General features: G+C 34.7%; 1 protein-coding gene across 1 annotated transcript in view; it reads left to right on the top strand.

The window, feature by feature from the left end:
- The window catches only part of LOC110023222 (mannosylglycoprotein endo-beta-mannosidase-like), a 34,702-nt gene extending 9,109 nt beyond the window's left edge, over positions 1–25,593 (top strand). Inside the window, exons 5-11 of the mRNA XM_020722531.1 lie at positions 40–88; positions 352–582; positions 11,808–11,977; positions 12,105–12,309; positions 23,194–23,862; positions 23,958–24,185; positions 24,532–25,593. Coding sequence (XP_020578190.1) covers positions 40–88; positions 352–582; positions 11,808–11,977; positions 12,105–12,309; positions 23,194–23,862; positions 23,958–24,185; positions 24,532–25,332 — 2,353 coding nt within the window. The 3' untranslated portion in view covers positions 25,333–25,593. The remainder of the gene's footprint in view (positions 1–39; positions 89–351; positions 583–11,807; positions 11,978–12,104; positions 12,310–23,193; positions 23,863–23,957; positions 24,186–24,531) is intronic.
- Positions 25,594–26,599: the final 1,006 nt, after the last annotated feature.

Raw genomic sequence — 26,599 nt, 5'->3', positions numbered from 1 at the left:
GCGTTTTTCTATTTGTTTTTCTTGTTCAACTTACTGCAGGGATAGGAATACTGGGATTTGGGATGAAGTATCAATTTCAATCACTGGTGTAAGTTATTTAAATTTACCTCGCTCTCCATAAAGTTGTGTTTGTAGCTTCCATTTCATCATCTATTTTGCATGTTAAGATCTAAAATTATCACATGGATGCTATCATAATCAGATTAGACAAAAAGTTCCTCAAAAACATTCTGTGCAAGAGGTTGATTTTCTAAGATTGTTTCTTTATTACTTTATTTCTATCATCGATACTACTACTTTCATATGATGATATTTGAAATTCTTATATTATGCCTTTTCTTATGGATCTAGCCTATCAAGCTATCCGATCCACATCTGGTTTCATCATTCTTTGATAACTATAAGAGAGCATATCTACACACCACGGTTGATTTGGAAAACAAAAGTTCAGCGCCTGCAGAGTGTACCTTAACAATCCAAGTGTCAGCCGGATTAGATGAAGAGATTTTTCTACTAGAGCATCATCATTCATATGAACTATCTGTCACGCCTGGGTCCCTTGTGCATTACACACTTCCTCCAGTGAGTTCTACTGAATATCACCTATTTTCTTAAAATGTGTGAAGATACTTTTCTGAACAAGGATTCTGATGTGTTTATACTCTTTGTTTAGCACTTTGTCATTACCATTTTCTTATTATTATTTTTATTTCTGAGTGGTGCCACTCTTATTGGTCATTTTGATTTTTTACTTTACAGGATGAAGAAATTTAGAATTTGGCATAGCTGCAATATTTTAAAGAAACAACTGTGAAGCTGTTGTCAAGAGAAACAGTTGTAGTCTGCTTAGTTCGGCCGTGAAACTGTTGTGCTGCAATTGTTTCTAAAATAAAGGCTGTTTTGCCCTTATAGAATGTACCTGTTAGTCTACAGTTTCAGAAACAGTTCAACTAAAACATCAGAAATAAATTTCAGAATATTATAAAAAGTCAAAAATTCAAAATAGTCCATTACAAGTCATACATTACTTGACATTATTGAATTACAAAAAATTTGTAATTAAAAAAAAGAACAAGTAAACTTATTTCCAAATGATCTCTCCTAGAGTTATCACTGTCTAAAGTGGACTCCTCATAGTTCTCAACTCATCTAAAGAAGTCACAATCAATAAGCTTCTTGTTTCTTGAACACTTATAAAAGCTTCTCCCAAAATTGGCTTCTCATCGAAATGTGTATACAAAACATTGCAAACTGCAATGACAATATATAATTCTTAAGCCAGTGAAGTTTTTGAACTCATATTTTTTTATAATGCATATTTGAAACGTAGAATGATATTAAAATGAGGAATGAAAATAAAAAACAAGCATAAAACGTAAAACTACTAAAATTTTATTATTATAATAATAATTTGGGCTTAGAGTCAGTGTAAAGAGAGTAAAATTCACATCATAATAAGGCAGTGGATCCATAAAAAAAGATATTTTGGTTGTCTTAAAGCCCTTAATAACAACATTACATGTTGTAAAAGCATAATTGTAGTAATGCCATCCAGAAGAACCCTTTGGGTCGTATGACCCATCATAGACCTAAAAAGAAAAACCCCAGGGTTGTCCTTGAGGACATCCATGTGGGAGCAAAGTAAACATGTTATTAACTTTTAAAAAAAGTCAAAAATCCTACCTACGGTTGCTCGATTAACCATCCAAGTGGAAGCATCAGATTATGTTCATAGTTCAATAAAATAAAAGCAAGAAAAAAATTCATGAATTAAATATGTATTGCATCAACCAACTTAGTTTTATCCTACTCAGTAAAAAAAAAAGAGAGAGATTCTAAAAGTTACTCATGTTCTATCAATTTAACATTATAGGTATTTGAAGCATTCATTAAGACATCTGTAATTTGTTCCCTCAATTGAATCATCTCCTGAACTCTCTCTCCATCGGTTGTCTCAACTCTAAAATATTCCTCTAGTATTGGCTGCCTTGTTTGATGCTTGAATGCTTCAATGGGTATGCACCCTAAAGTCCACATCATCGAGATGGATGTCTGTGTATGAAATTATGCAGATACAATTATTTTGACTTTAATCTTGGAGTATGACCTACTTTTTCTTTTATACACCGAATGATCTCTCAGTTACACCATGTAATGATGAGTGTCGCTTGTTTTAATAATTTATTTTTTATTGCCACATTCAAAATCAGGAATGTGATAGATTGTGTCTTTAAAGGGCTTCAAGAAACCTCATTGCATGATATACCCAACATCGACAAGGTAATACTTCCCTGTAAGTAAGCAATATTAGGACAAATAACTACACATATTTTTAAATTAAATTGATTAATTAAACTGGCTGAAAGGCGGCATTAAAACTTATATTCAGGCCTTCGAGTTTTAAATTTGAAAATATAACTATCACAAGAACTACATTTCCATTTGACCATTGAAAGGGTAAATTGCATGTTGAAATCACGTACTGCTAATATATTTTGTGTTGGAGATCAACAACTCAATGACACTTGCGATCTTTTCGTTATCACCAACACGTACATCGCATGGGTGTCATAAATGACTCTCATGCAGTCCTATTAGAAATTGAAGCCCCAAAGATTAATCTTGAGTAAAACATCGTCATAAATTTATAATAATTATCTTAAAGAATGACATGTATCATCACATATTTCTTTAGGTGTATGACCAAAACTGTGATTTATCAGTTTAACAATATGCAAATACAATCTAACCAACAAACTAAGACCAATATCAAAATACCTGCTAATAGTTTTAGTTGAATGTTGTAATCTTTAGGATGTAGCACGTATCAACTCATTATGTGAAAATATATATAAAGTGATGGCCAATTATGTTGGTGTAATTCTGGATAATTCATGCAAATTGTATTGATTTTGCAATTCGTATAGGAGATCACATAATATTATTTTGGAATTTCAAAACATGTGAACTATAATTGGATGACCTTGAAGGAGTTCACCAATTCATTTGTCACCTAATGAAGAGGATGTCAAGCATGAGATAATACACGAGTTTGATATTATTCATTAATGAGGCATTATAGTTGCCAAAATGGCTATTGTTGAACCGTTTATATGATTTATTCTTCATTTGATGGATCCATCATATCAGTTCTTATATTGTCGAAAGAAAAATTTTGTCACATAAGTGTCATGAATATTAATGTGATAATATAAATAACAATTAATAATGATTTAAGAGTACTTGTAACTTAATTAAACTACTGTGACGTCGAAAGAACTGTCGAGACAAAAATTATGGCACAAGTTGAATTAACCATATAAGTGCAATACACACAAATATTTCAACTAAATGTTCAACAAAATACGAAAAAAACCAAGCAACAAATTTATACACAAAGATCAATTGGATTGATTGTTAAGAAAATATCGAATATAATGAATTCTTTGCTCTGAGAACATTGTGATAAAAGCATCTTGCTTCGTTGGTTCTTCAACATGTTTTGTGGCAAATAAATATAACGACAAGTCCTCAAAGAATTCAGGAGTGCAATCCAATAGTTTAATGGCTTCAACCATCGAATGATATGTGTTTGTTGTGCGAGCATTGGACGTCATACTAGCACACATAGTAACTAATTGTAAAATTTGTTCACTTAAAAATACAACGCAGCTTTATTCCTTTTTGGTTGTTGGCTTTGTGGTGCACTTTGTTTGAATTGATTAGATTTAGCACGTTTCACCTTGTGGGTCTGTTCCTTAGGAATTTCTTTTGAAGAAGCAAATTTAGGCTCATTCAATATCTAAGGACTTTCTTGTTTTGTAGCTCACACATTAGAACTTGAATCTACAACACCAACAAGCATCAAATCAAGCTTATCTTCCAGATTCGAGTCTATGCCACAATGCCTAATTTCATTGCGTTAGATATAACTTTCATTTGAAAAAAACAAATAAGGATTAATGTCAAAATGTCAAATAATTTTTATAACAAGATTATCTACTTATAAAAAACTTCTCTCTCCACCATTCCTTTGAAGCGTCTATTATTTTTTTAGTAGGATCCAAACGTAATCCTCTATTTCCTATCTTCACTTTTTTCCATAAGTTCAATTCTTCTTCAGCTGATATCATTTGTTTCTCAGTTGATTTTGATATACTTTTCTTGTTTTTCATGAAATTATTTTGTTATATTTTGTCAGCCTTCTTTATTGAAATGTGTTGTGGGCATGTTGGCTAATTCTATCTTTTTTTGAATATAAATCACATAAAATGATCTTAACCTTCATCTCCTAACTGAACGATATACCACATTTGTTTTATTTTTCTTTCTTGTGAGTTACAATAAATTAAAGTGATTTTGTAATAAGGGTTGACAACATGAATTAAAATTCACAAATTCAAATGTATAAATGAAATAACCTTGAGGAACATTAATACATATGTGAATGCATAAGACTTGTGTTGTAAGTAAATATTCCAATAATAATTTAAAATAGATTAATTCCACCAAATTCTGGCAAGCCAATAATGTTTACAAACAACAACACATAGCTCTTATGTGTTTGCATATATAGCAAATAATTCTTAGCACTTATGCTCCTACATTAGGTTTGATGTATGTAGAAATGTATGTTTAGGTGTTAGATATGTAAATGCATAAGAATTTAGTTGTGTGTAAGTAAATCTTCCAAATATATGTTATACAACTTTTCCATCTAAGCAGCGCAATCCGACCAATTTTTATGTATCTACAAAGAACATTTCTTATGTATTCCAAACAAAAGCCCATTTCTTATGTATTTCAAACAAAGATAACACCTAGCACAAACTAAATTTTCATCCGTTAAATATTTCTTATGTACTTACATACATTACACACATCACACTGAAATCTTATGTATTTAAAAACCTCGCACCTAAACTTTCATCATTATGGGCGCATACGCCCAAATTCAGAGCAAACCCAAAAAAATTCTAAAGAAAATCACATAATCCCATCAAATTCTCAGCGAACCCAAATAAATTGGAAACAAAATATTATTCCATAAATTCAAATCACATAGCATGGATTGCACTCAATGCAACCAACATGAAATACTTTGTTGCACAGAGAAGATCAGATTTAAATAATTCAATGACGCAGAAGAAAACCGAAAATAGGGGTCCGAAAAGGCATCATTTTACGAAAGCGCAAAAGAATTATAGAGATATATTTGGCAAATTCGAAGGCAACAAGATATACGAGGAATTCCCATAAGATTTTGCCACAGAAACCCTAAACACGGAGCCAACCACAAAGGGAAGGGAAGGTGCGGACTCAGAGAAGCCACAAAGGGAACGGAAATAGAGAAGAAGTCCAAACGGATAAGCCAGTAATTCCATGAATTAATCGGGGGCGGTTCTGTCATTTTGTCATCCCGCCTGCTCCGTTCTGCGGAACCGAAGCATTACACTCTGTTCACAAAATAAAGTTTCGGGGATTTGATTTTTAGAAAAGCAGCCATAACGCGACTCTCCAAACAGCACGGTAGGTGTTTTCCGTAACGGAAAGCAACTAAAAGCTGTTCGAAACTGGACCATAATATTTTCAGAATTCGAGTTACTTGTTGCTGCTCATTTTAGTATTTAATTGTCATTTTGTTCACAAGGCATTTGGACACATACTAAAAAGTAAATTCTATAATGGTACATGCATATTCGGGCAGTTATAAGACTGCACCCTTTCTCCTATGCAAATCTATCCTTCTATTTGGTGTTATTCAATATTTTAAGAGAATAAGTGATCTAGCTTGACTTCAGCTAACATTTGAGTGTGATTATGGGGATTTTGGATACTTAGGCAGATAGCAGTGCAGTTCATCTGCTGTTGCTGTGACTTAATATGACTGGCAGGTGGACAGAAAACATTATGTGGAAAGAGGTTGAACCACTCTGGAGTATGCTTTTACTTTTTGAGCTGGAAAGTTTGAAATATAACTTTTCCTAGAATCCTCATAAATTAATGATTAGTTTTCTTTTTTTATCGTGGCTATTTGGTATCGATAAGGGAAGGTTTTTTTATGACGCGGCAATATTTTCCTGCATATGCCAAGCATGGTGCATTTTCTGTAAAAAAATCATCACAAGTTTGCTGAATTGTTCCAAATTCTGGGAATTTTAGATGAGAAATTCCATCGCTTTACTGCAGATTATACATGAAACATTTGATGAAATGATTATGCCAACCATGCAAATAATGTTTCTATGAACCTTCATCAATTAGCCGACTAAAATGAAAGAATCTGGACAAACATATATATACTTTAAGCAATACTTTTCCTGTACAGAAACATATGAGTGATCGTCATGCTTTGAAAACCATTCCCTTTGTGATTGAACTTCTTTTTTGTACCCTAATCTTTACAAAAGTTCAATTCTGAAATGTTTGCCCATCAGCCTGACATTTAACAAATACCTGTTGCTTTGCTCTCCACCTTCATATCAACAATTTTCTGACTCCAGGACCGCTCGGTCTGCCTTCATTCAGTTGCAGCATGATCCTCCACCTCTCTAGATTATTTGCTGCACGTGTATTTCATTTTATACCTATACATATGACCTGCGATCAGGAATAGAATCGCAATAGCTATTTTATTTTTTTTTGGAAAGAGCAGCGGTGGCTCCCTACGCGTTAATTAAAAGAAAAGATACAGAACTAGAAGGGGGGAGGATCCCCGTCTATGAAAACAAAAAAATATATTTGACTCAACCCTAGGGGTTCCTCTTCCCACAGTACAACTTACACAAAAAGGAAACTCCAAAAATACAGATATACCCAAAATCAAAGAACAAAAACCCAAAAATAAGTAAACATGTGTTCTAGTGTAACTTGAAATGTAAAAAAGAAAAAAGATGTACAAAAAGTGTCTTCAGGTTAGTAGAGTTCTCCAGAAGCATTCCCACGAGCAAACAAAAACCGTTTGAAAAACAGGAGCGTAGAGCAGAGAGATCCAAAACAGCAGTAGCCAGTGGTAGCCGTGAGAACAAAACAGAAACAAGAATCAGCAACAAAAAGCAGGGAGACGGAAACCAGGTCTGCAGCAAAAACATGGAAACCAGGCCTGCAACAAAAACATGGAAACCTGCCAAGCATAATAAAATCTCGCAAGAGGAGAAATGCTTAAATATGGACATAAGGCAGATTCAAGTTATCCCCAATGAGGAGGCGTCTGAGAGGAGCAGGGTTATATTGTACTTAAACAAAAATACAGGTAAATACCGACGTGACAGACCTCCCCTACATGCTTGGCTAACCAATTAGTAGGGGAGTTGCACTCTCTATGAATGAATTTCCAATTTACCTCAAGATGTCTTTCAGCCATAAAAGTTAAAATATGTTTAAAAGTGCAAAATATATCCCAGAGGGGAGGAGAGATACCCAAAAGAGTATCATAGAGCAATTTAGAATCAGTTTCCACCTCAATTTTATGAAAATTGAAAAAAGTAGCCACCATTAATGCCAGAAAAACCTCCCAGCATTCCGTGGTCAATGGGCTGTCAGCGACAACAGGAGAGGTGAAATAACAGAGACACCTACCCTCAAAATCTCTAAATGTGCCCCCAACTGCAGCATAATCAGGATGCCAACGTGGGCAGGGGGGGTGGGTGGGGGGGGGGGGGGGGGGCTTAAATTGGGAACATCAATAGAACTAGCCCTTAGAACCTTATTGTAATAGGCGAGCACATAAGCAACAGTCATAGAAGTAGTGGGGGGAGAAGTATGGTATTTAAAACTGTTTCTAGAGGTCCATAAAAACCAGAGGACCAATAAAGGGAGAGGAAACGCCCCTCTTATAACATCAAAATCCTTCCATTGCCACAAATGATTGTTTAAAGTGCCCCTATGTAACCATGAAATACCGAAATGTGAGCCAAGCATCTTCCAAACATTTAAAGAGTAAGCACATTCAAAGAATATGTACCTCGTATCTTTCTACTCAACCTTGCACATATGACATCTCGAGGCCATTTTTAGGTCTTTCAACTTAAGAATATCATCAATAGGTATTAAAGAAGTGAGATAGTGCCAAAGGAAAAAGGATATAGAGAGATAAAAATTTATGCCAAATTCATTTTCCCCAGAGCCAATCACGGTGAAAGTGTAAAGTGCTATAAATAAGCTTGCAAACCGATTGAGAGTTGTTTCTTTTCCACATGGGGAGATCCTTTCGTGAAGGAGTAATAGGAATAGTGATAATATGCTTTGCATTTTGCTCCCCCACAATAGAACACAATTTGAAAAAATCACAGCTATCTTGAGTAAAGAAATCATAAACCAATAAGGAATTAGTATGAAAAGGGTGAAAGTGTTCAGAGAGATGCGACAATCCCCCATTATCATTCCAGAAAGAAATATTACCATCGCCTATGTCCCAAAACATGAAATCATTAGCAGTAGTTCTAGCATTTACGACAGCTTTCCAAATTCGAAAATCACCAACCTTCCACTCAACCTGGGAAGGATGATTTTGAGCACAATATTTCTGATGCATAAAGGAAGCCCATATAGATGAGTCCAATCTGAATTTAAACCAAAGTTTGCAAAGGTTTATTTCCACAGTATGTTTTAAAGCTTTAAAACCAAACTCGCCAGCCTTCTTAGGCTTACAAACCTTATGCCAAGAACCCTAAATTTTCTTTGCATCATTCCCCACTCAAAAGAATTTATTAAAAAGCCTCTCCATAATATTGATAGCACTTTTTTTTTGGGTTAAACACCCGCAAAACATATAGTGGAATACTCTGAAGAACACTAGAGAGCAAAAAAATCTTTCCTTTAGTAGATAGAAATACATTTCTTCAATCATTAATTTTGCGCTTGATTTTATCAATAACATCATCCATATAAATTTGTTTCCTCCTTCCCCTAATCAAATTAACCCTAAGATATTTGAGAGGGAGAGAGGCATGATGAAAGCCAGTATATGCAACTCCCTAATGAATAAGATGTTGCTTAACATGCTTGCCAAAAAACATCTAGCACTTGTCAAAATTAAATAGGAGTCCAGAACAATTCTGGAAATCCATTAAGAGTCTCATCACTTGTTTTATAGCAAGTTTAGATGCATTAGCAAAAATAATCACGTCATCAGCATAAGCAAGGTGTGAAACCATCATTTTGGCCTTGTGAGAAAACTGTGTGTGAGGGTGTACTAGTTGAAAATGATTGAGAATCATGGATAAATAATCGAAAGCTAAAATAAAAAAAATACGGGAAAGAGGGTCCCCCCTGTTTAATGCCACGACGAGCAGTGAAGAAGCCATAAGAATTTCCATTAACCAGCACGGAATAATAGCTGTTAGCCAACCATCTTTCAATCAAGGTGCAAAAACTGATATTGAAACCTCTAGCTTTCAAAACGTTGATTATGAAATTTCAATTTATGGTATCAAAGGCTTTTTTGATATCTAATTTGATAACAAGATTATCACTTCTGCATTTTTTTATCAAGATCCTACAAAATTTCTTGAGCCAAGAGAATATTGTCAGAAATATCATGTCCTTTAATGAAGGTCGACTGGTGAGGGGAGATGAGTGAAGGAAGGTGAGGTTGAAGACGAGCCACAATCAGTTTACTGATAATTTTAGAAATCACGGAAGTGAGTGAGATGGGCTGAAAGTCCTTCCAATGAGATTTATCATTAGATTTAGGGATACGAACAATTAAAGCGGCAGAGAAATACTCATGAGATTTATCATTAGATTTAGGGATACGAACAATCAAAGCGGCAGAGAAATACTTTCCAGGATCTTCACCCTGAAAAAACTTTGAATTGCAAGAACTACCTCTTTCTTTATGAACCTCTTTCTTTATGATGTTCCAGCAGGAAATATAAAAAGCAGAAGTGAATCCATCAGGGCCACGAGCTTTCTGAGAACTAATATCTTTAAGGGCAGTGAAAATCTCCAACTCAGTAGGTTGGTCGGACAGAGAGAGGGAGGAAACCAAGTCCCTCGGTCCCTCAAACAAATCCGAAAGAATATCAGTGACAGGTAGAGTATCAGCATACAGAGAAGAAAAATAATCAGCTGCATTGGAACCAATTTGATCAGCATCAGTGAGTACAGAGCCCCATCAGTAACAATCTTAATAATGGTATTTATGTTACGACGATGTTTGATAGTAGCATGAAAATATTTGGTGTTTCTGTCACCGTTTTTTAAATGATTGTCATAAGCTTTCTGTCTAAGGAAATCTTCCTCAATAGTAATTTTCTCTAAAAGAGTATGATGAGCATTAGCTAACTTGGCCACAAGATCAGGAGTGTCTATTACCTGAGCTTCTAAAGTATCGACCTCCTGTTGGGCCTTCGAAACCGAACCTTCGAAACCCTAAATGAACATTGCCAAAAGTATCTATGTTCCACCTCTTTAAGTGAGAAGAACCATTCTTATGTAATTGCCACAAAATGAACCAAGGGTTACCACTTAATCTCGAGAGTCAAGCTTGTTTTATCAAGTCAATAAAAGTAAGATGCGAAACCCAAACATTTAAGAAAATTAAAATGATAACGAGCAGGTTTAGAATAAAAAGCCAAGCTAAGCAAAATGGGATTATGGTTCGAAGCAGCATGATTAAGATGTTTGACATGAATAATGTTGTAGTAATCCAAAAAAGAAGAGTTTTCCAGAAATCTATCCAATCTCTGCATAAGAAAACCCCGCCGCCAAATGTAAGGAGAACCCGAAAAGCCTAAATCATAAAGGCCAGTATCCTCAATATGATCACAAAAATGGTTGATAAGGCTCGTATCAACCATTAGCACCACCCATTTTCTCTGAAGACGACATAATCATATTTAAATCCCCACCAACGAACCAATTCTCAGTAATAGTAGCACCCGTATGAGTAAGTTGTTGTCAAAGAAGAAGCTTGTCCCTTAAAAGAGAACTGGCATAAATGAAAGTTGTCCAACCAAAAAAACTCTCCAACCGATAATGAATTAGAACGTATTGCACATTATCATCAATAATGGTAAGAGTGATGTCTCTCTGCTAAAAGAACCAAATTTTATTGTTCAGATTACTGTAATGCATGTAACCCTTGAAATTCTTAATGAGGTCCTCTTTATGAACCGTAACAAGTGGCTCCAAAAGAACAAAAATGTCAGGTTTATGGACCCTACATAAATGATTAATAGTATGTTTAATTAACTAGGTTCTTGATTAATAGTATGTTGGTTGAGGTTCCATTCTTCCTAGCTGTTTCCTGCTTCTCTGTTTCCATTTTTCTTGCATTATAGGAAGAGCCTACAGAAGCTCATCTGGGAGCAAGAGTCGCAGGGGTTTTTCAACATTTAGGCATATAGATTCTGTTGATGTTGTGTTTTATTGTGATATGAAATAAATTCATTGTAACATCACAAGGAAATATTACATGCTCCATGCGCTCATGAAATTTCACAGAAACTACACATGAAAAATAGTGATTTTCTAAAAAATACTTACCGTATTTATCAAGGCATTTGAGCAATAAAAAGGCCAAGCCAAATGAAACCTCAGTTTAACATCTCTTTATATGTGGAATATTTAACTGTTAAATGTTTTGCAGGCTGATAATTGTTCTGATTACCTCCCTTATTCTCTTGTATTTTTTTTTTTGAAATTATTCAAATTATACCAAATGAATATTCTAAATGTCATTTACATGTTACGTGATTAGCGGCATATGTGCTACTCTTTTCCATTGATAAGGACATTTTTTTTTCTATAATAAAAATCATGAAACTTCACTCTAATCCAAGTGGTTAATAACAACTTTTCAGTTATTCTTTTACAAGCCAAATTTGTGGTGGCCCAATGGCATGGGTAAGCAGTCACTATACAACATTGAAATAAGTGTTGATGTGAAAGGATTTGGTGAGTCTGATTCATGGTCTCATCAGTTTGGATTTCGGAAGATTGAGAGCACAATAGATCAGGCTACTGGTGGAAGGTATGTGTCTTCCTGTCATCATTTTAATCCTTCCGTGAATCCATTCCTTACTTTTAAGAGATATACGAATGGGCAATGTATTTACCAACAGTAATAGATATCTGAGCTGCATATCTCAGTTTTGCAGATTATTCAGGGTAAATGGCCAACGAGTTTTCATCCGAGGGGGAAATTGGATATTGTCTGATGGGCTTTTGCGACTTTCAGCTAAACGTTACATGACAGACATAAAATTTCATGCAGATATGAACTTCAATATGCTTCGTTGTTGGGGAGGTGGATTGGCTGAGAGGCCAGAATTCTATCATTATTGTGATATTTATGGTCTGCTGGTACGTATATTTTTTACATGATAAATATGAAGTGCATCTGAGGATGGAACTAGTGCAATGGTTAAGTCAAATCTATTGTCTATCTTGAATTCCATTCATTCAAATATTATTTATGCAATGCATCGATCAGAATGCATACATATATCCCTCTCTAATTCTTCTTATTCACGGGCACCGCGTTGGCTAGTCTCTCATTTACTGCTTTAACCATTTTTATTTAGTCTGGTGGTGTTAATTTTTTGTGCATAGCTAGGATCAGACTATGTGATAATGATTATGCTTATTTTTATAGACAAATGACCGTGTTGTAAAGATAACATCATGACCTTCTGGTGTATGAAAATCAACGGAGTAAAACGGTAGAAAATATACCTGAATATTTGATTGTACCGTGGAAACAACTCATGGTTCATGTAAGGTGGTAGTAAAATAGGATGAGCTTTCATACTAATGGGCTGTTCGGTATCATATATATTTTTTTTGTTGTTTTTGTTTTACTTTTTGTTTACTGAATTATTCACAAGCTTTTATTTATTGTTTTTAAGAATAAAGCTACTTATTTTTAAAATCACTTCAATTAATTTTAGATACTTTTAGTATTAAAAAAAACAGAACATGTTAGAAGATACCGAATGTATTTTATTTCAAATCAAAAAAAAAAAAATGCAAAAGTACACAATACAATGGCCTATTAATAAACTTGCGATGCATGTTTTGATCCAACATTTTGGTGCTTTCTACTAAAAATGTTGAAATGTTTGGAATGCCACAGATTCTGAGTTGCCACAAGACAGTGAGTTTTTTAACCTGAGTTTTTCTTAATATTTTAAACTGAAAGAATCAGTGGTTTAAGTGATGATATAGATTGTATATGCTGATCTACTTTTCATGGAGCACTATTTTTTTCTTGCTTTGTTTAAGCATAAGTGAAATGCTTTGTCCATGGCCTAAATGCGGTGGTACTATAAACACGACACTTGACAGCTTTCTTATAGGAAGATACCTTCTGGTTTCTTCATGATCAGAGTTTGCTATTTCTAGCGACGTGAAGTGACTGAACGTCAGCTCCTCTGAGAGCTGACACAGATTTTCATTTCAACATGCAGCATCTAGCAATGCTTTCTGTATCTGCTCTTTCTATTCATTGGTGGTTCCAAGGTTTTGATATTGGAGTAGGGTTAAAACAATATAAAAAGAAGTAAATCTAAAAATAATATTAAATATTAACGACAGGAAGAGCCTAGATTCTAGATGAACAAATTCAAATTCAAATACGAAAAAAATCTTTGGGCTTGAAGAATGAGGGCAAAGGAATTGATTGAGAGGTCTCTCTTGTTCTTCTTATAATTAGAAGATTATGATTTGATCCTCATAGGTTTGATAAAAAGGAGAAATTTCTTCTTTGATCATACATGTAAAGTGCTCAATTCGAACATAATAACATGAGTAGGCCAAAGTTACTTCTCAGGATGTGCGGGAGTAATAATGTGCCGTAGAATTTTTGTTGCATCATTAATCTGTGCCTTGTTTTAAAATAGAGCCTGAAGCACCCAGGAGCTGACAGTTGCAAGAAGCATTCAAGAGAGCCTTCAGCATGGCGTAGCTACGCCGGACAGTGTGACTACGCCTCAACTAGGTACATCTGCACCCGTGAATTGCGGGTTTTAGGTTTGCGGGACAGAGCACACTAGATAATTACACGTGGTTACGTCGTTGGGATGGTTCTCTACTATTTTGTCGGCTTTTCGTGAAGTGCAGTGCGGGACAGAGCACACTAGATAATTACACGTGGTTACATCGTTGGGATGGTTCTCTACTATTTTCTCGGCTTTTCGTGAAGTGGAAAGTAGTCGAGGAGGATTTCAACAAAGGCTTTCTCTCGTAATATTGAAAGAAATGTTTGGAGTGAAGTTTTGTAAGTTCGTGTGATTTTAGAGAGAAGATTTGAGTGGTATACTCTGTAAGTTTCTCCTATCCATAGTTAATTTTTTTATGGTGCGACTCTGTGGTTTTTTTCTATTTTCGGTTTTTTCACGTAAATTTTGGTGTGTTTTTTTTAGATTACTTTGGTGTGCATCTGTTCGATTTATTTATTTTTGATTTCTCGATTTGGTGGGATCCTGTTTGCAATGTGGTTTTGATTGTTAACCAATTAAACCCCTAAGTGTTCATTCAATCCCAACAAGTGGTATCAGAGCGAGGTGTTTGATTTGAGTGGGAGCAAAAACTGACGAAATGTAGTATAAAGTGGAGAAACTCAATGGATTGAACTTCACGTTCTAAAGGATGCAAGTTGGAGGATTTGATGGAGCAGAAAAAATTGTATGTTACTACAATAAATTACAAAGAAGCCTGAATCGATAACTATGGAGGAATGAGAAGTGTTGGATCAAATGACCCTATATCTGATCTGTTCGTCACTTTCCTCGTCTATTGCATTCAATATAGTTGAGAATTACGATGACTCTCATGACGACACGGACAAAGATGTATGAAAAACCTTCTACTTCAAATAAAACTTTTTTGATGAAGAGGTTATTCAATATGAAGATGGCGGAAGGGAGTTCAATGACTAAAAACTTGAACAATTTCAATATTGTAATAAGTCAGTTGTGTTTTGTTGGAATCAAATTTGATGATGAGGTCAGAGCTGAGGAGAATGTCAGATAGCTGAGATGGTTTGATCACGACGACTAGTATCTCTTTTGGGAATATGGAGTTGAACTTCGATGACATCGTGGGATTAGTGTTGAATGAAGAAGTTTGTAGGGAAGGCAATGAATGGTGAATTCTCAGGTTCAGGGGTAGGAATCTGGACAAGAATGCAGGCAGGAGACATATTTAAGTCCAAAGGAGAAAAGTACAGGTCATGCAGAGAAAATGGCCGAGGAGAATGCTGGAATTGTGAAAAGAAATGATATTTCATGATCGATTGTAAAGCCCAAAGGAAGGCTAGTTGTGGAGGGCAAGAAGGGAATCTTTTTATAAATGTCTTCACTAGAGAAATTCAAGGTGACTCCCTGGTGTTATCCCTAGTTAGACTGAATCTTGGATAGTAAATTTTGACGTCTCTTTTCATGCATGTCGGAACAAAGAGGTGTATAAAAAATACTCTCAGAGTGATCTATGAAAAGTTTTGTTGAGAGACAACAAGACCTATTGTTGAAAAGGGTAATGCGGATATCAAGTTGCAAAATGGAATAGGCTGGAAGCTTATTGAAGTTAGACATATTTCAAATATGAAGAAAAAAATTATTTTAATGAGTCAAATGAAAATGTCAGGATTCGTGATTACTTTTATTGATCATTGTGGAAGGTGACCAAAGGACAATGGTGATGCATCAGGAAAATATTAAAGGCATTCTTTACCTGATCAATGAAATGACAAATTTCATTTATATGGCTAGAACCAAAGTAGATGCAGGTCCATGACACCACAATTTTGGCCATATGATCAAGAAATATTTGAAGTTCTTACTTTCAAAGAATAAACTTCAGTTTTTGAAATATGAAGATTTGGATTTCTGTGAAGATTGTACATATGAAAAACGGAAAGATTTTTTCGCTAAAGGCAGGTCAATAGTGAAGTCAAATAAATTAAATTGAGTGCATGTTGATGTATAGGGTCATACTCCAGTCCATTCAATTGTATGTTCCCACTATTTTGTTATATTTATTGTTTATCATACCAAAAAAGTATTAGTTTATTTCTTAAAGCAAAAATCTGACCTACTTAAAAGTGTTTAAGAGGTGGAAGTCTATGATAGGAAATGAGACAGACTTGAAGCAGAAGTGTCTCATATCAAATAATGAGGGTGAGTATTGTGATAAAAACTCAGAAAATACTATGTTTTAGAGGGAATCAGACTTGTGTTCATTGTTCCAAGAACTCCACAATAGAATGAAGTAACTGAGCGCATGCTAGAACCATCACGGAATGTGCAGAAGTATGAGATTGCACGCAGACTTACCAAGACAACTCTAGACAAAAGCAATGAACATTGTAGTTTATCTGATCAGTAGTGATCCATTTGTACCTTCGAAAGAAGGCTTGCTTGAAGAAGCTTGGAGTGACAAAGAGGTAAATTTATCTCACTTGAAAGTACTTGGGTTGTATACGTATATGTTGATGCATGGTCAATAGGTAAGCTTGACTCGAAATCTTTCTAATACACTTTCATGGATATGACTTCGATAAATAAAGGTACAAATTCTGAGATTATCATAATCAGAAGTTCATCAGGAGCAGTGATGCTACTTTTTATGAAATGAAGATATATACGGATAGGATCAGAACAGGATTGTCTGTCGGTTATTTCTGAAGAGTCTAAGTATTTTGAGATACAAGATATTGGTGATCAGAAGTGAGAAGAAATAAGAAGTGCTCAATCAGATGAAGCACAAGCAGTTCCTCAGCCACCTGCTACTGAAGTTAGATCATTAGAGCTACACCACCGACACAAAGATATTCGTTTTCTTTGTACTATTTGTTGCTAACATATAGTAGTGAACTAAAGTGCTATTAGGAGGTTATTCAAGTTAAAAATCAAATGAGTGAAAGTTTGCCATGAATGATGAAATGCAGTCCTTGGGAGTCAAATTAGACCTGAGATTTGACAGTATTACTGCAGGAGAAAAGAAGAGTACACAATAAGTGGGTCTATAGACTGAAAGAGGAGTTAAATGGTAGCAAACACTACAAAATAATACTTGTTGTGAAAGGATTCCAACTGAAGGAAGTAAACTACATAGATTTTTTCTTCGGTAATGAAGATGACAACCGTTAGAGTTGTGTTGAGTTTAGTTGCAGAAGAACATTTACATCTGGAGTAGATGAATGTAAAAATAGCTTTCTTGCATGGACAGCTGGAGGAGGAATTATATATGATGCAACCACAGGGCTACGAGGTTTCAGGGAAATAAGATTCGACCTGTAGATTGAAGAAAAACCTCTATAGTTTGAAGCAGACCTCGAGACGGTGATATAAGAAATTTGACAGATTTATGTCAAAGAGTGGGTGCATGAAATATCATACTGACTCTAATAACCAGTTTTTTGAAATCGGTTTTTTTTTTTGGCTAAATACATCCCAAATTTCACATCCCACAGAGTTTAATCAAAACAATTTAATAAAATTATACTCGTCGAAACGATCAATTCAATATATAAATTCTATATGTAAATTATGAATAAAATAAAAGATATACAAATTGGAAGTTATAAATTTAATTTAGTTATACTTGATTACCTTATTTCTCCCGCACCCTTACTATTCCCAACCGATCCACGCGATATTTATCGTTGTGGGCTGCGTCAAATGGGGAAATTCTCTCTGAAGCCTCCAATTCCTCTCTATGTTCTCGTTTTCGTCTCATGAAGCTCTCCCGATTCCTCTCTCTACATGCGGTTCGGCGAGCTTGGGGAGTCTCCACTCGATCACTGTAGCACAGAGCGTAGGCAAGTAGCTCGCAGCTCTTATAAGATTTATGAATTCCTGTTTCACGCTATTTGAGACATTTATTTTCTTCCTTGCACTTTTACTTTGAGTTTTGCCTCATTTTCCTTGCCTATTTTCTTTTCAGTAGTCGTCAGAGGCGCCTATTGTGTTCCAGAAGCGTCAAACGTCTTTTGCGAGCTTCTAAAAGGGTTCTAGCACGATATCAGCATAGAAGTGTGCTTGGATGTGATAGAAAGCAAATTTGGCTGCTTTGGGGAAGGATTGGTCGCCGAGAAAGTTGTTTAAGGTATGTTTTGGTAAATCGATGATCTTTTGAGCTAAATTACCTAATGAGTTAATATATAATGATTTCCTAATTTGTTTAAGATCTCAGGTTGGTTACATGAGGGGACGAGTTCGAGTCAAGCGTGCAAAAAATCGTCGTAGGTCGACTTCGTTAAAATTTAGGTAAGTTAATCCTAAGCTAAGAAAATTAATTCAATTAATAAAAATCGTTTAAATCATAGAAATTTAAATATTATGTTCTATAGGTTGTTGAGCTCAATAGAAAAGTCACCATAATTTTTATATAACTGTCGAAGGTTAAGAGTTTAGCGTGGTTAATAAAGTGAGTGATTGCATTTCTAAATTTTAGTAATCATCTTTATTTCAGATTATATGTTTGACTTCATGTATGTTATATCTTATTCAGATCATTCATATTGATAGGACAAATATGCATGATAAGCATAATAGGAAAAGATGTGCATGCATGAAAGATATGCATAAGATGAATAATATTTATATAGATATTATATATAAGATAAACATATAAGATAGACATGTATGAAAGATATGTATAATATAAGTAAGAGATATGCATGAGATAGATATATGAATGATATGAAGGAATGCCTAATGAATAGTTGTAAAATAGAATAAAAATATCTCAAAATAATGTATGTATGAAGAATGGAATAACTTATATATGAATGCTTGCATGTACTTGTTTAGAGGATTTCACCCCCTAATGGTACAGGCAGGGGACGCCAGTGAACATGCACGCGTAGAGTTTTTCTATCATCCCAGACAATTGTAATAGTTACTTCACTAACTGTTGTGCCGACGGGATGATATCAGTCAAAGGAGGGTAGACCAGAAATCACTTTCCCAGACAATTGTAATGTTTACATTACTAACCGCTATGCTGACGGGATAATATTGGTCAGAGGCAAGTAAGGGTATTTCTTCCCTAGTTAATTGCGATGTGAAAATCGCTAACCGTTGTGCCGACGAGTGCCAACGGGGAAATATCAGTTAAGGGTGTGATAGGTTTGTTGTCGGTAATCCTCACAGAGACATATATGTATGCAAAGTATAAAGTAAAACTAAAGTTAAACTGTATGCTTATAAAAGATTGAGTTTGTTCATTTATAAAAGGTCATTGATGCATGTATTAGCATATATCAAATTACTTATAAACATATCTCGGATTGTTTATAAACATATATAAGATTGCTTATAAACATTTATTAGATTGCTTATAAATAAATAAAAAAGACCAACATATTATACGATTTCTTATAGACACACATATTATATTTTTTTCCTTGAATTATTGTTGTTTAAATGTGAAATTGCTCCCGAGTTATGTTTAGATAACTCATTATATTGTTTTAATATTATTTTTTAGGTTTAAATATTTGACTAAGAATAGAAGATGAGCAAATGTATATAGAAGAATAGGACAACAAACGGAAAGGTACAAAGTTCAATTTGTTAATTTTAATTGTTTTCTTTAGTGACTCTTTCATGTCATGCATTGTTTGAATATTAATTTGTTTGTAATTGAATTAGAATAACAATGAATTGATTTTCACCATCTGACCGTTCGTTTCTATCTTGGTTAGCTCTAAGCCCTGGATCGGGTCGTGACATATGGTGATAAGAAGAATAAGAGAGGAGAATAGACAATTTCAGAGAAGGGTTAGATTATGTCGTGAAGCCCGTTTGAGGCACGTTTTGGCAAATTTGTTATGTTTTGAATTAAATCACTCGAGTAAAGATATTATAAAATCCTAAGATGTTTACAAATTTCAGGTTATTTATACAAGGTGGGGAGCTTAAGGCAAACATGTAGAAGCTAGTTGTAGGATGACTTCGTAAATTTAGGTAAATTAATTCTATGCTAAGAATAAATTGATTAACGAAAAGTGATTAAATCTTAAAGTTTGATATTATAATTTATAAGTTATTATTATTAACATAAAAGTTGTCACAACATTTAGCTAGTTACTGTAGATTAAGAATCTAATGTGGCAACCGAGATAGGTAGTTATATTTTTAAAGTTCAGTAATCTTTTTTATTTCAAAATATATGTTCAACTCATTATATGCTCGAGTTTGGTTTGATCTTTTATATTGTTAGATGTGATAGATATGCATGATAAGCTCGATAGAAAAAAAATGTGCATGATATGAAAGAGATATGAATGGCGTGAAAGATATGCATGATTTAAGAAAAATTAATTATAGAAGAGATATGGATGAGATAAGAGATTGATAATATGCATGATATAAGAGATATGTATAATGAGTAATTGCATAACAAAATAAATATGTATATTAGTATATGAATTAAGATGTCTTAGAATTATGTATGCTATGAATAATGAACTTATCTATAAATGCTTGTATGCGCATATTCAGAGGAGTTTACTTCTTAATAGATAGACAGGGGACGCTAATGTACCCGGACACGTATATGTCTTTCTATCACCCCAAATAATTGCGATAATTAGATCACTAACTGTTGTGCCGTCAGAATAATATCGTTCAGAGGCAAGTAGACAAAACTTACCACCCCAGACAATTGTAATGTTTCTATCAATAACAGTTATGTCGATATGAGAATATCGGTCATGAGCAGGTAAGGGTCTTTTCACCCTAGATAATTGTGATGTTTAAATCGCAAACTGTTGTATTGACGGAATAATATCGGTCAAGAGTGTATTAAGTTTTGTTGACGGAGATCTTCAAAAAGACAGATGTGTATGTAAAAAGTATAAAGTAGAAGTAAAATTAGAATAAATACATATAGAAGATTTGAGTATTTTCATTTAGAAAATATCATTTATGCATGCATTAGTATATATAAAGTCTTTTTTTAAAATATGAAATACTAACATATTATAAGATTTCTTATATATATATATATGAAATACTAGTATGCATATTGATTTATTTTCTGTGTTACTATAGTTTTGAAGTATAGTTACTCCTGAGTTTTCTTTAGAATAACTTATTATGTTACTTTATTTTTTTACGTTTTAAGCTTTTGAACAAGATAAATAGAAGATAATCAAATGTGTATAGGTGGTGAGCATAACGATCGGAAAGGTAAAAAATTATACTTAATTTTAATTTCATTCTTTAGTGGTGCTTTCATGTATTTTTGAATATTAAATTGTTAGTGATAAAAATAGAATTACAGAGAATTGATTTCGACTGTCTGACCGTCTTTTCTGTCTTGGTTAATTCCAAGCTCCGGGCTGGGTTGTGACACAAACCACTGTTGATTTATCAAAAAGTTTGGCTATTGTTATATCTTGCTCCTTTTGTTTGTGAATGACATGCTAATTGCAAGTGAAGATATGGAGAAAAGTAGAGACTTAAATGAGAAATTATCAAGTGTATACGAGATGAAGGATTTAGGTCCCCAACCAGTATGATCCGGGGGATGAGAATCTACAATGAGAGAAGTGTAAGTACACTGAAATTGCCTCAGGTGGAGTATGTTGATAAGATTCTATAGAGGTTCAACATGGGTGAGGTAAAACCAATTTGCACTCCCTCAAGTAGTCACTTCATGCTTATCTAAAAATTATCCCCTAAGTCATCAGTAGAGTAAGTGCTGATGGGGACAACTTTGTATGCTTCAGTAATTCGAAGCTTGATGCATGTAATGATTTATATCAGACTAGATATTGTATATATAGTGGCAGCGGTTAGCAGGTACATGAGCAATTCAGACAGACATCTTTCAGTCGTGATAAAGTGGATTCTCAGGTATTTGAAAAGAACAATCAACATGACATTTTGTTATAGATGTGCAAGGATCAATCTACAGGGATTTGTATATTCAGATCTGACAAGAGATTTGGATGGTAGAAACAGTATAACAGGATATATTTTCACTTTATGGAACACAACGATGAGTTGGGTTTCTAGTTTACAAAAGATTGTTGTACTTTTAACTACGGAGGCTAAATGCATTGCTATCACTGAGGCTTATAATGAGATGATTTGGCTACATAGCTTTATCATAGAACCAAGCAAGAAGCAGGGGATTGAAAAAGCTTTATAGCGACAATATGAGTGTTATTCATCTTGCTAAGCACACCACTTTTTTTGTTAGAATAAAACATATCCAAATGAGGTATCACTTTTTTTGCTTTTTCCTAGAAGTTGTGCAGTTACTTTTAAAGAAGACAACTTAGGATCCTACGGATATGCTGATGAAGGTAGTGACTATCGAGAAACTGGAGCTATGCTTGGCTTCAGTTGGATTTCAAGAATGTTGAGATTAGGGGTGAGCCACTCTATGGTATGGGACTATGAAGATGGTATAGATGAGGTACAAATCTGGAGGACAAATACTGAGTGCTATCAATTTCCAAGGAGGAGATTGTTGTGAAATGGAGCCTGAAGCACCATTAGCACACGACCGCAATAAGCATCGACTACAACGTGGCCTAGCCATGCCTAAAATGGGTGTCGTAGCCACTTTGGGCGGCATGACCATGCCACAATTGGGCATATTTAAGCCAATGATCCGTGGGTTCCAAGTTTGCAGGAAAAGAGTTCATGAAATAATTACATCTCTTCTCGGAGTGGTTATGTTGTTGGAACGGTTATCTACTATTTGATTTTTAAGTTCGAGATTCGAGTGATGAGGGGATTCATGCGCATGCAATATTTCTCGACAAAGCTTTTCGTGAAACGGAAAAGTATCAAGGAGGAGGATTTCACCGAGAGTTTTCTTGTGTGAGATTGCGAGGAAGATTTGGAGAGTTTTGTAAGTTTCTGTGATTTTAGAGAGAAGATCTGAGTGATGTACTCTATAAGTTTCTCGCATTCATAGTGAAATGTTTGATGGCGTGGCTTCGTATTTTTTTCACATTTTTGGGTTTTTCCACGTAAATCCTTTTGTGATTTTCTTAAATTACTTTGTTGTGCTTCTATTCGATTTATTTTATTCTGGATTTCTCAAATTGGTGGGATCCTATTCCAACGCGTTGTTTTGATTGGGAACCAATGGAAGCCCCAAGGGCTCATTCCATCCCAGCACACCTATCGCTATTAAATTCTTAACCATTACTCCTTAAATATTTTGTCGTATTTAATATTTGTTTCAAAATTTATTGATGATATTTCCATGTCTCAGGTTTGGCAAGAGTTCTGGATAACGGGTGACTGTGATGGAAGAGGCATACCTGTATCAAACCCTAACGGTCCATTGGATCATAACCTTTTTCTTCTTTGTGCACAAGACACCATCAAGCTTCTTAGGAACCATGCTAGTCTTGCTCTCTGGGTTGGTGGAAATGAACAAACTCCTCCAAAAGACATCAACTCAGCTCTTATGAATTACCTAAAGCTACATCCTCTATTCAAGTTTTATGATGAAAATTCCAATGTTTGTGAAGATTTATCACAAGAATCAACTGATCCTAGTCAATATCTTGATGGAACCCGTGCTTATGTTCAAGGATCAATGTGGGATGGTTTTGCAAATGGGAAAGGTGATTTTACTGATGGCCCATATGAAATACAAAATCCAGAAGATTTCTTCAAGGATGATTTCTATCAATATGGTTTCAATCCTGAGGTTGGATCTGTGGGGATGCCAGTTGCAGCTACTATTAGAGCCACAATGCCACCAGAAGGGTGGCAAATCCCATTGTTTAGAAAGCTCTCCAGTGGCTACATAGAAGAAGTTCCAAATCCAATATGGACCTACCATAAATATATCCCATACTCAAAACCAGGAAAGGTCCATGACCAGATCGAATCATATGGTCGCCCAAAGAACCTCGATGATTTTTGTGAAAAGGTGAACTGAAATATCAACTTATTCCTTATCCTGTTCGTGTTTTTTTTTTGTTTGTTCATGTTTCATCTTCCCTTTCGAGCTTTCTCCTATTTCAGGCACAACTTGTAAATTATGTACAATATAAAGCCCTCCTTGAAGGATGGACTTCTCGAATGTGGACTAAGTACACTGGTGTTAATATCTGGAAGACGCAGAATCCATGGACTGGTCTAAGAGGTCAGTTTTATGATCATCTCCATGATCAAACAGCAGGTTTTTATGGCTGCCGCAGCGCTTCTGAGCCTATTCATGTGCAGCTCAATCTAGCCACCAACTGCATTGAGGTTAGAAACTATACGCACAAGTCATTTTCATCAGCTTTCTGATATCTATTTTTTAAGTTGGAAGATTGACATGCATACCACTTAATTCTATAGATTTACATATCTAACAACTAAACGTTAATTTTTACATATTTGCCACCTTACATATGCATAAAAAGGTGTATTTCACTTTTTAAAAAGTTAAAATAGTGATTTTTTTAACTTGATATGAAAGATTTGGGTGATATAAATGTAAAAAGTAAAGTTTAAGAGTCAGATAAAGTACATATATAGGAATTGGGTGCTATATACGTAAATGCCTCTTTTAAGTTTAGTATGAGTGAACATTTTGTTTTTGTTTAATCAGGTAGTGAACACCACATCAGATGAACTGTCAGGTGTATCCGTAGAAGTTTCAGTTTGGGATCTTGATGGTAAATGCCCATATTACAATATTACAGAGAAACTTTCGGTGCCGTCGAAAAAAGTATTACAGATTGTCGAACTCAAATATCCAAAATCAAAGAATGCAAAACCGGTCTATTTTCTTCTGCTCAAACTTTTCAGAGTGTCAGATACAAGCATTATATCAAGAAACTTGTACTGGTTGCATCTGCCAGATGGTAATTACAACACGCTGGAGCATTATCGTGCAAAGAAAGTGCCACTGAAGATTACTTCTCAAATATCTGCCACAGGCTCCACTTACAAAATGCAGATGAATGTTCTAAATATGTCTAAGAACCTAAACTCTGGAATCCTAAGAAATCTGTTAGATAATAAGAATTGGAGTGATAATCAGGAAAGCAGGTCAGTGGATCATGTTGAAGAACTTGAAGCAGCAAGGACTAAAAATGGTGTATTTGGTAGGATTTGCAGTGCCCTCCAATTCTCAAAACTGGAGAAAGGCTGGAGGGTGTTTGAAGTTACTGGATCCGAGTCTGGAGTGGCTTTCTTCCTCCATTTCTCTGTTCATGCTGCAAAGAAGGTGGAAGAAGAAGCTGATGACACTCGAATCCTTCCTGTTCATTATTCTGATAACTACTTCTCGCTGGTTCCGGGCGAGTCGATGGCCATTAACATCTCTTTTGAGGTTCCTCAAGGGGTCACACCGAGGGTTGTTCTTCACGGTTGGAACTACCATGGCCGTGATTTCTATGTCTGCTGATAATTAGTAAATCTCTATCCTTAATTTAACTTATTGGTTGCAGATTGCAATGTGCGTGTTATTCTTATGAAACAGATAATTACTAGCAAACTATGGTTGCTTTTATCTCTCTTTGACTCTGATCTTAGAATGGTTTGCATGCATTGTGGAAGGGTTTAGCTTACTGGTTAAATGTACTTTTTTTAATAAGAGTTTTCATGCTTTGAACGTGCAGGAAAAAAAAAGTTGTATTTGGATGTTTTAATAGCTATGATAAGATTGAAAGGGTAAGTAATATTGCTGAGTGATTAAGGATAGATTAATTACATGTTAATTTTAATCTCTTAAAGTTATTTTTTGTTAAATCTGAATTTGTCTTGTAAATCACACACAAGTGATAAAGCATTTGAGCCAAGAGAGAGAAAGGCAGAGAGAGTGAACAACAAGACATGTTCTTTAGGGGTAAGAAGGGTGTTCACAGGCTCTATTACCATTTTATTTTATCGAATGGTTAGGTACATCCAAGGGATCCAAAAGTCCTGAAACATGAAAGGGTCCTCTTATTTATAGAGGATAGTGTCACATCCCAATTGACCCCCTTTAAGGGTTGACTGAGGTGCGACAAATGTGAACAATTCGGCCGGACTAAATTCTGACCAATACTCGTCCTAACTTGCAGAATCATGGTCCAGTGGGTGATGAAATAGTATAACCAAGTTGCTGCAATATACATGATATATTGTATTTCATAATTCATTCATATTCATACTCAGAAGCGTGAAAAGGCATAGCCTCAAAACATAAAAACTATATAGAGCTGCTAAATTCAACATAATAAAATATGTACAAAAAAAATCCGTGCATGCTCCCCAAAAGCATATAGTTTAAAAGTTGTACAAATCACACATGGCTACTCACTTTGGTGCTCATTGCTCTAGATTGCACCATAATGAGCTCAAAGAAATAATTAAGACTAAAATAAGATTTTATAGACCATACAGGTCTACACAGAATTCACAATATGCTAGAATCATATAGACATGAAAAAAAAAGTAGGTAGCATAGAAATCAAGACCGTTGTATAAACATATATGTCATAAGCATGAAATCATAAATATAATAAAAAATATGTTCATAAGCTATTTATCGTATTTAATTATAGCAATGTCATTTCATATTGATATCACTTTTAAATATACAAGCCTCAATTATTTTTGTCTAGGCATATCATGAGTCATCATTCTGCCCTAAAAGCTATATAATCTATCGGTAAATGTTGCCCCCCTCC

Source organism: Phalaenopsis equestris, unplaced genomic scaffold (genome assembly GCF_001263595.1).
Source record: "Phalaenopsis equestris unplaced genomic scaffold, ASM126359v1 Scaffold000223, whole genome shotgun sequence".
NCBI classification, from domain to species: domain Eukaryota; kingdom Viridiplantae; phylum Streptophyta; class Magnoliopsida; order Asparagales; family Orchidaceae; genus Phalaenopsis; species Phalaenopsis equestris.
The sequence above is the reverse complement of the archived record's forward strand: the minus strand, read 5'-3'. Positions and strand labels throughout refer to the sequence as shown.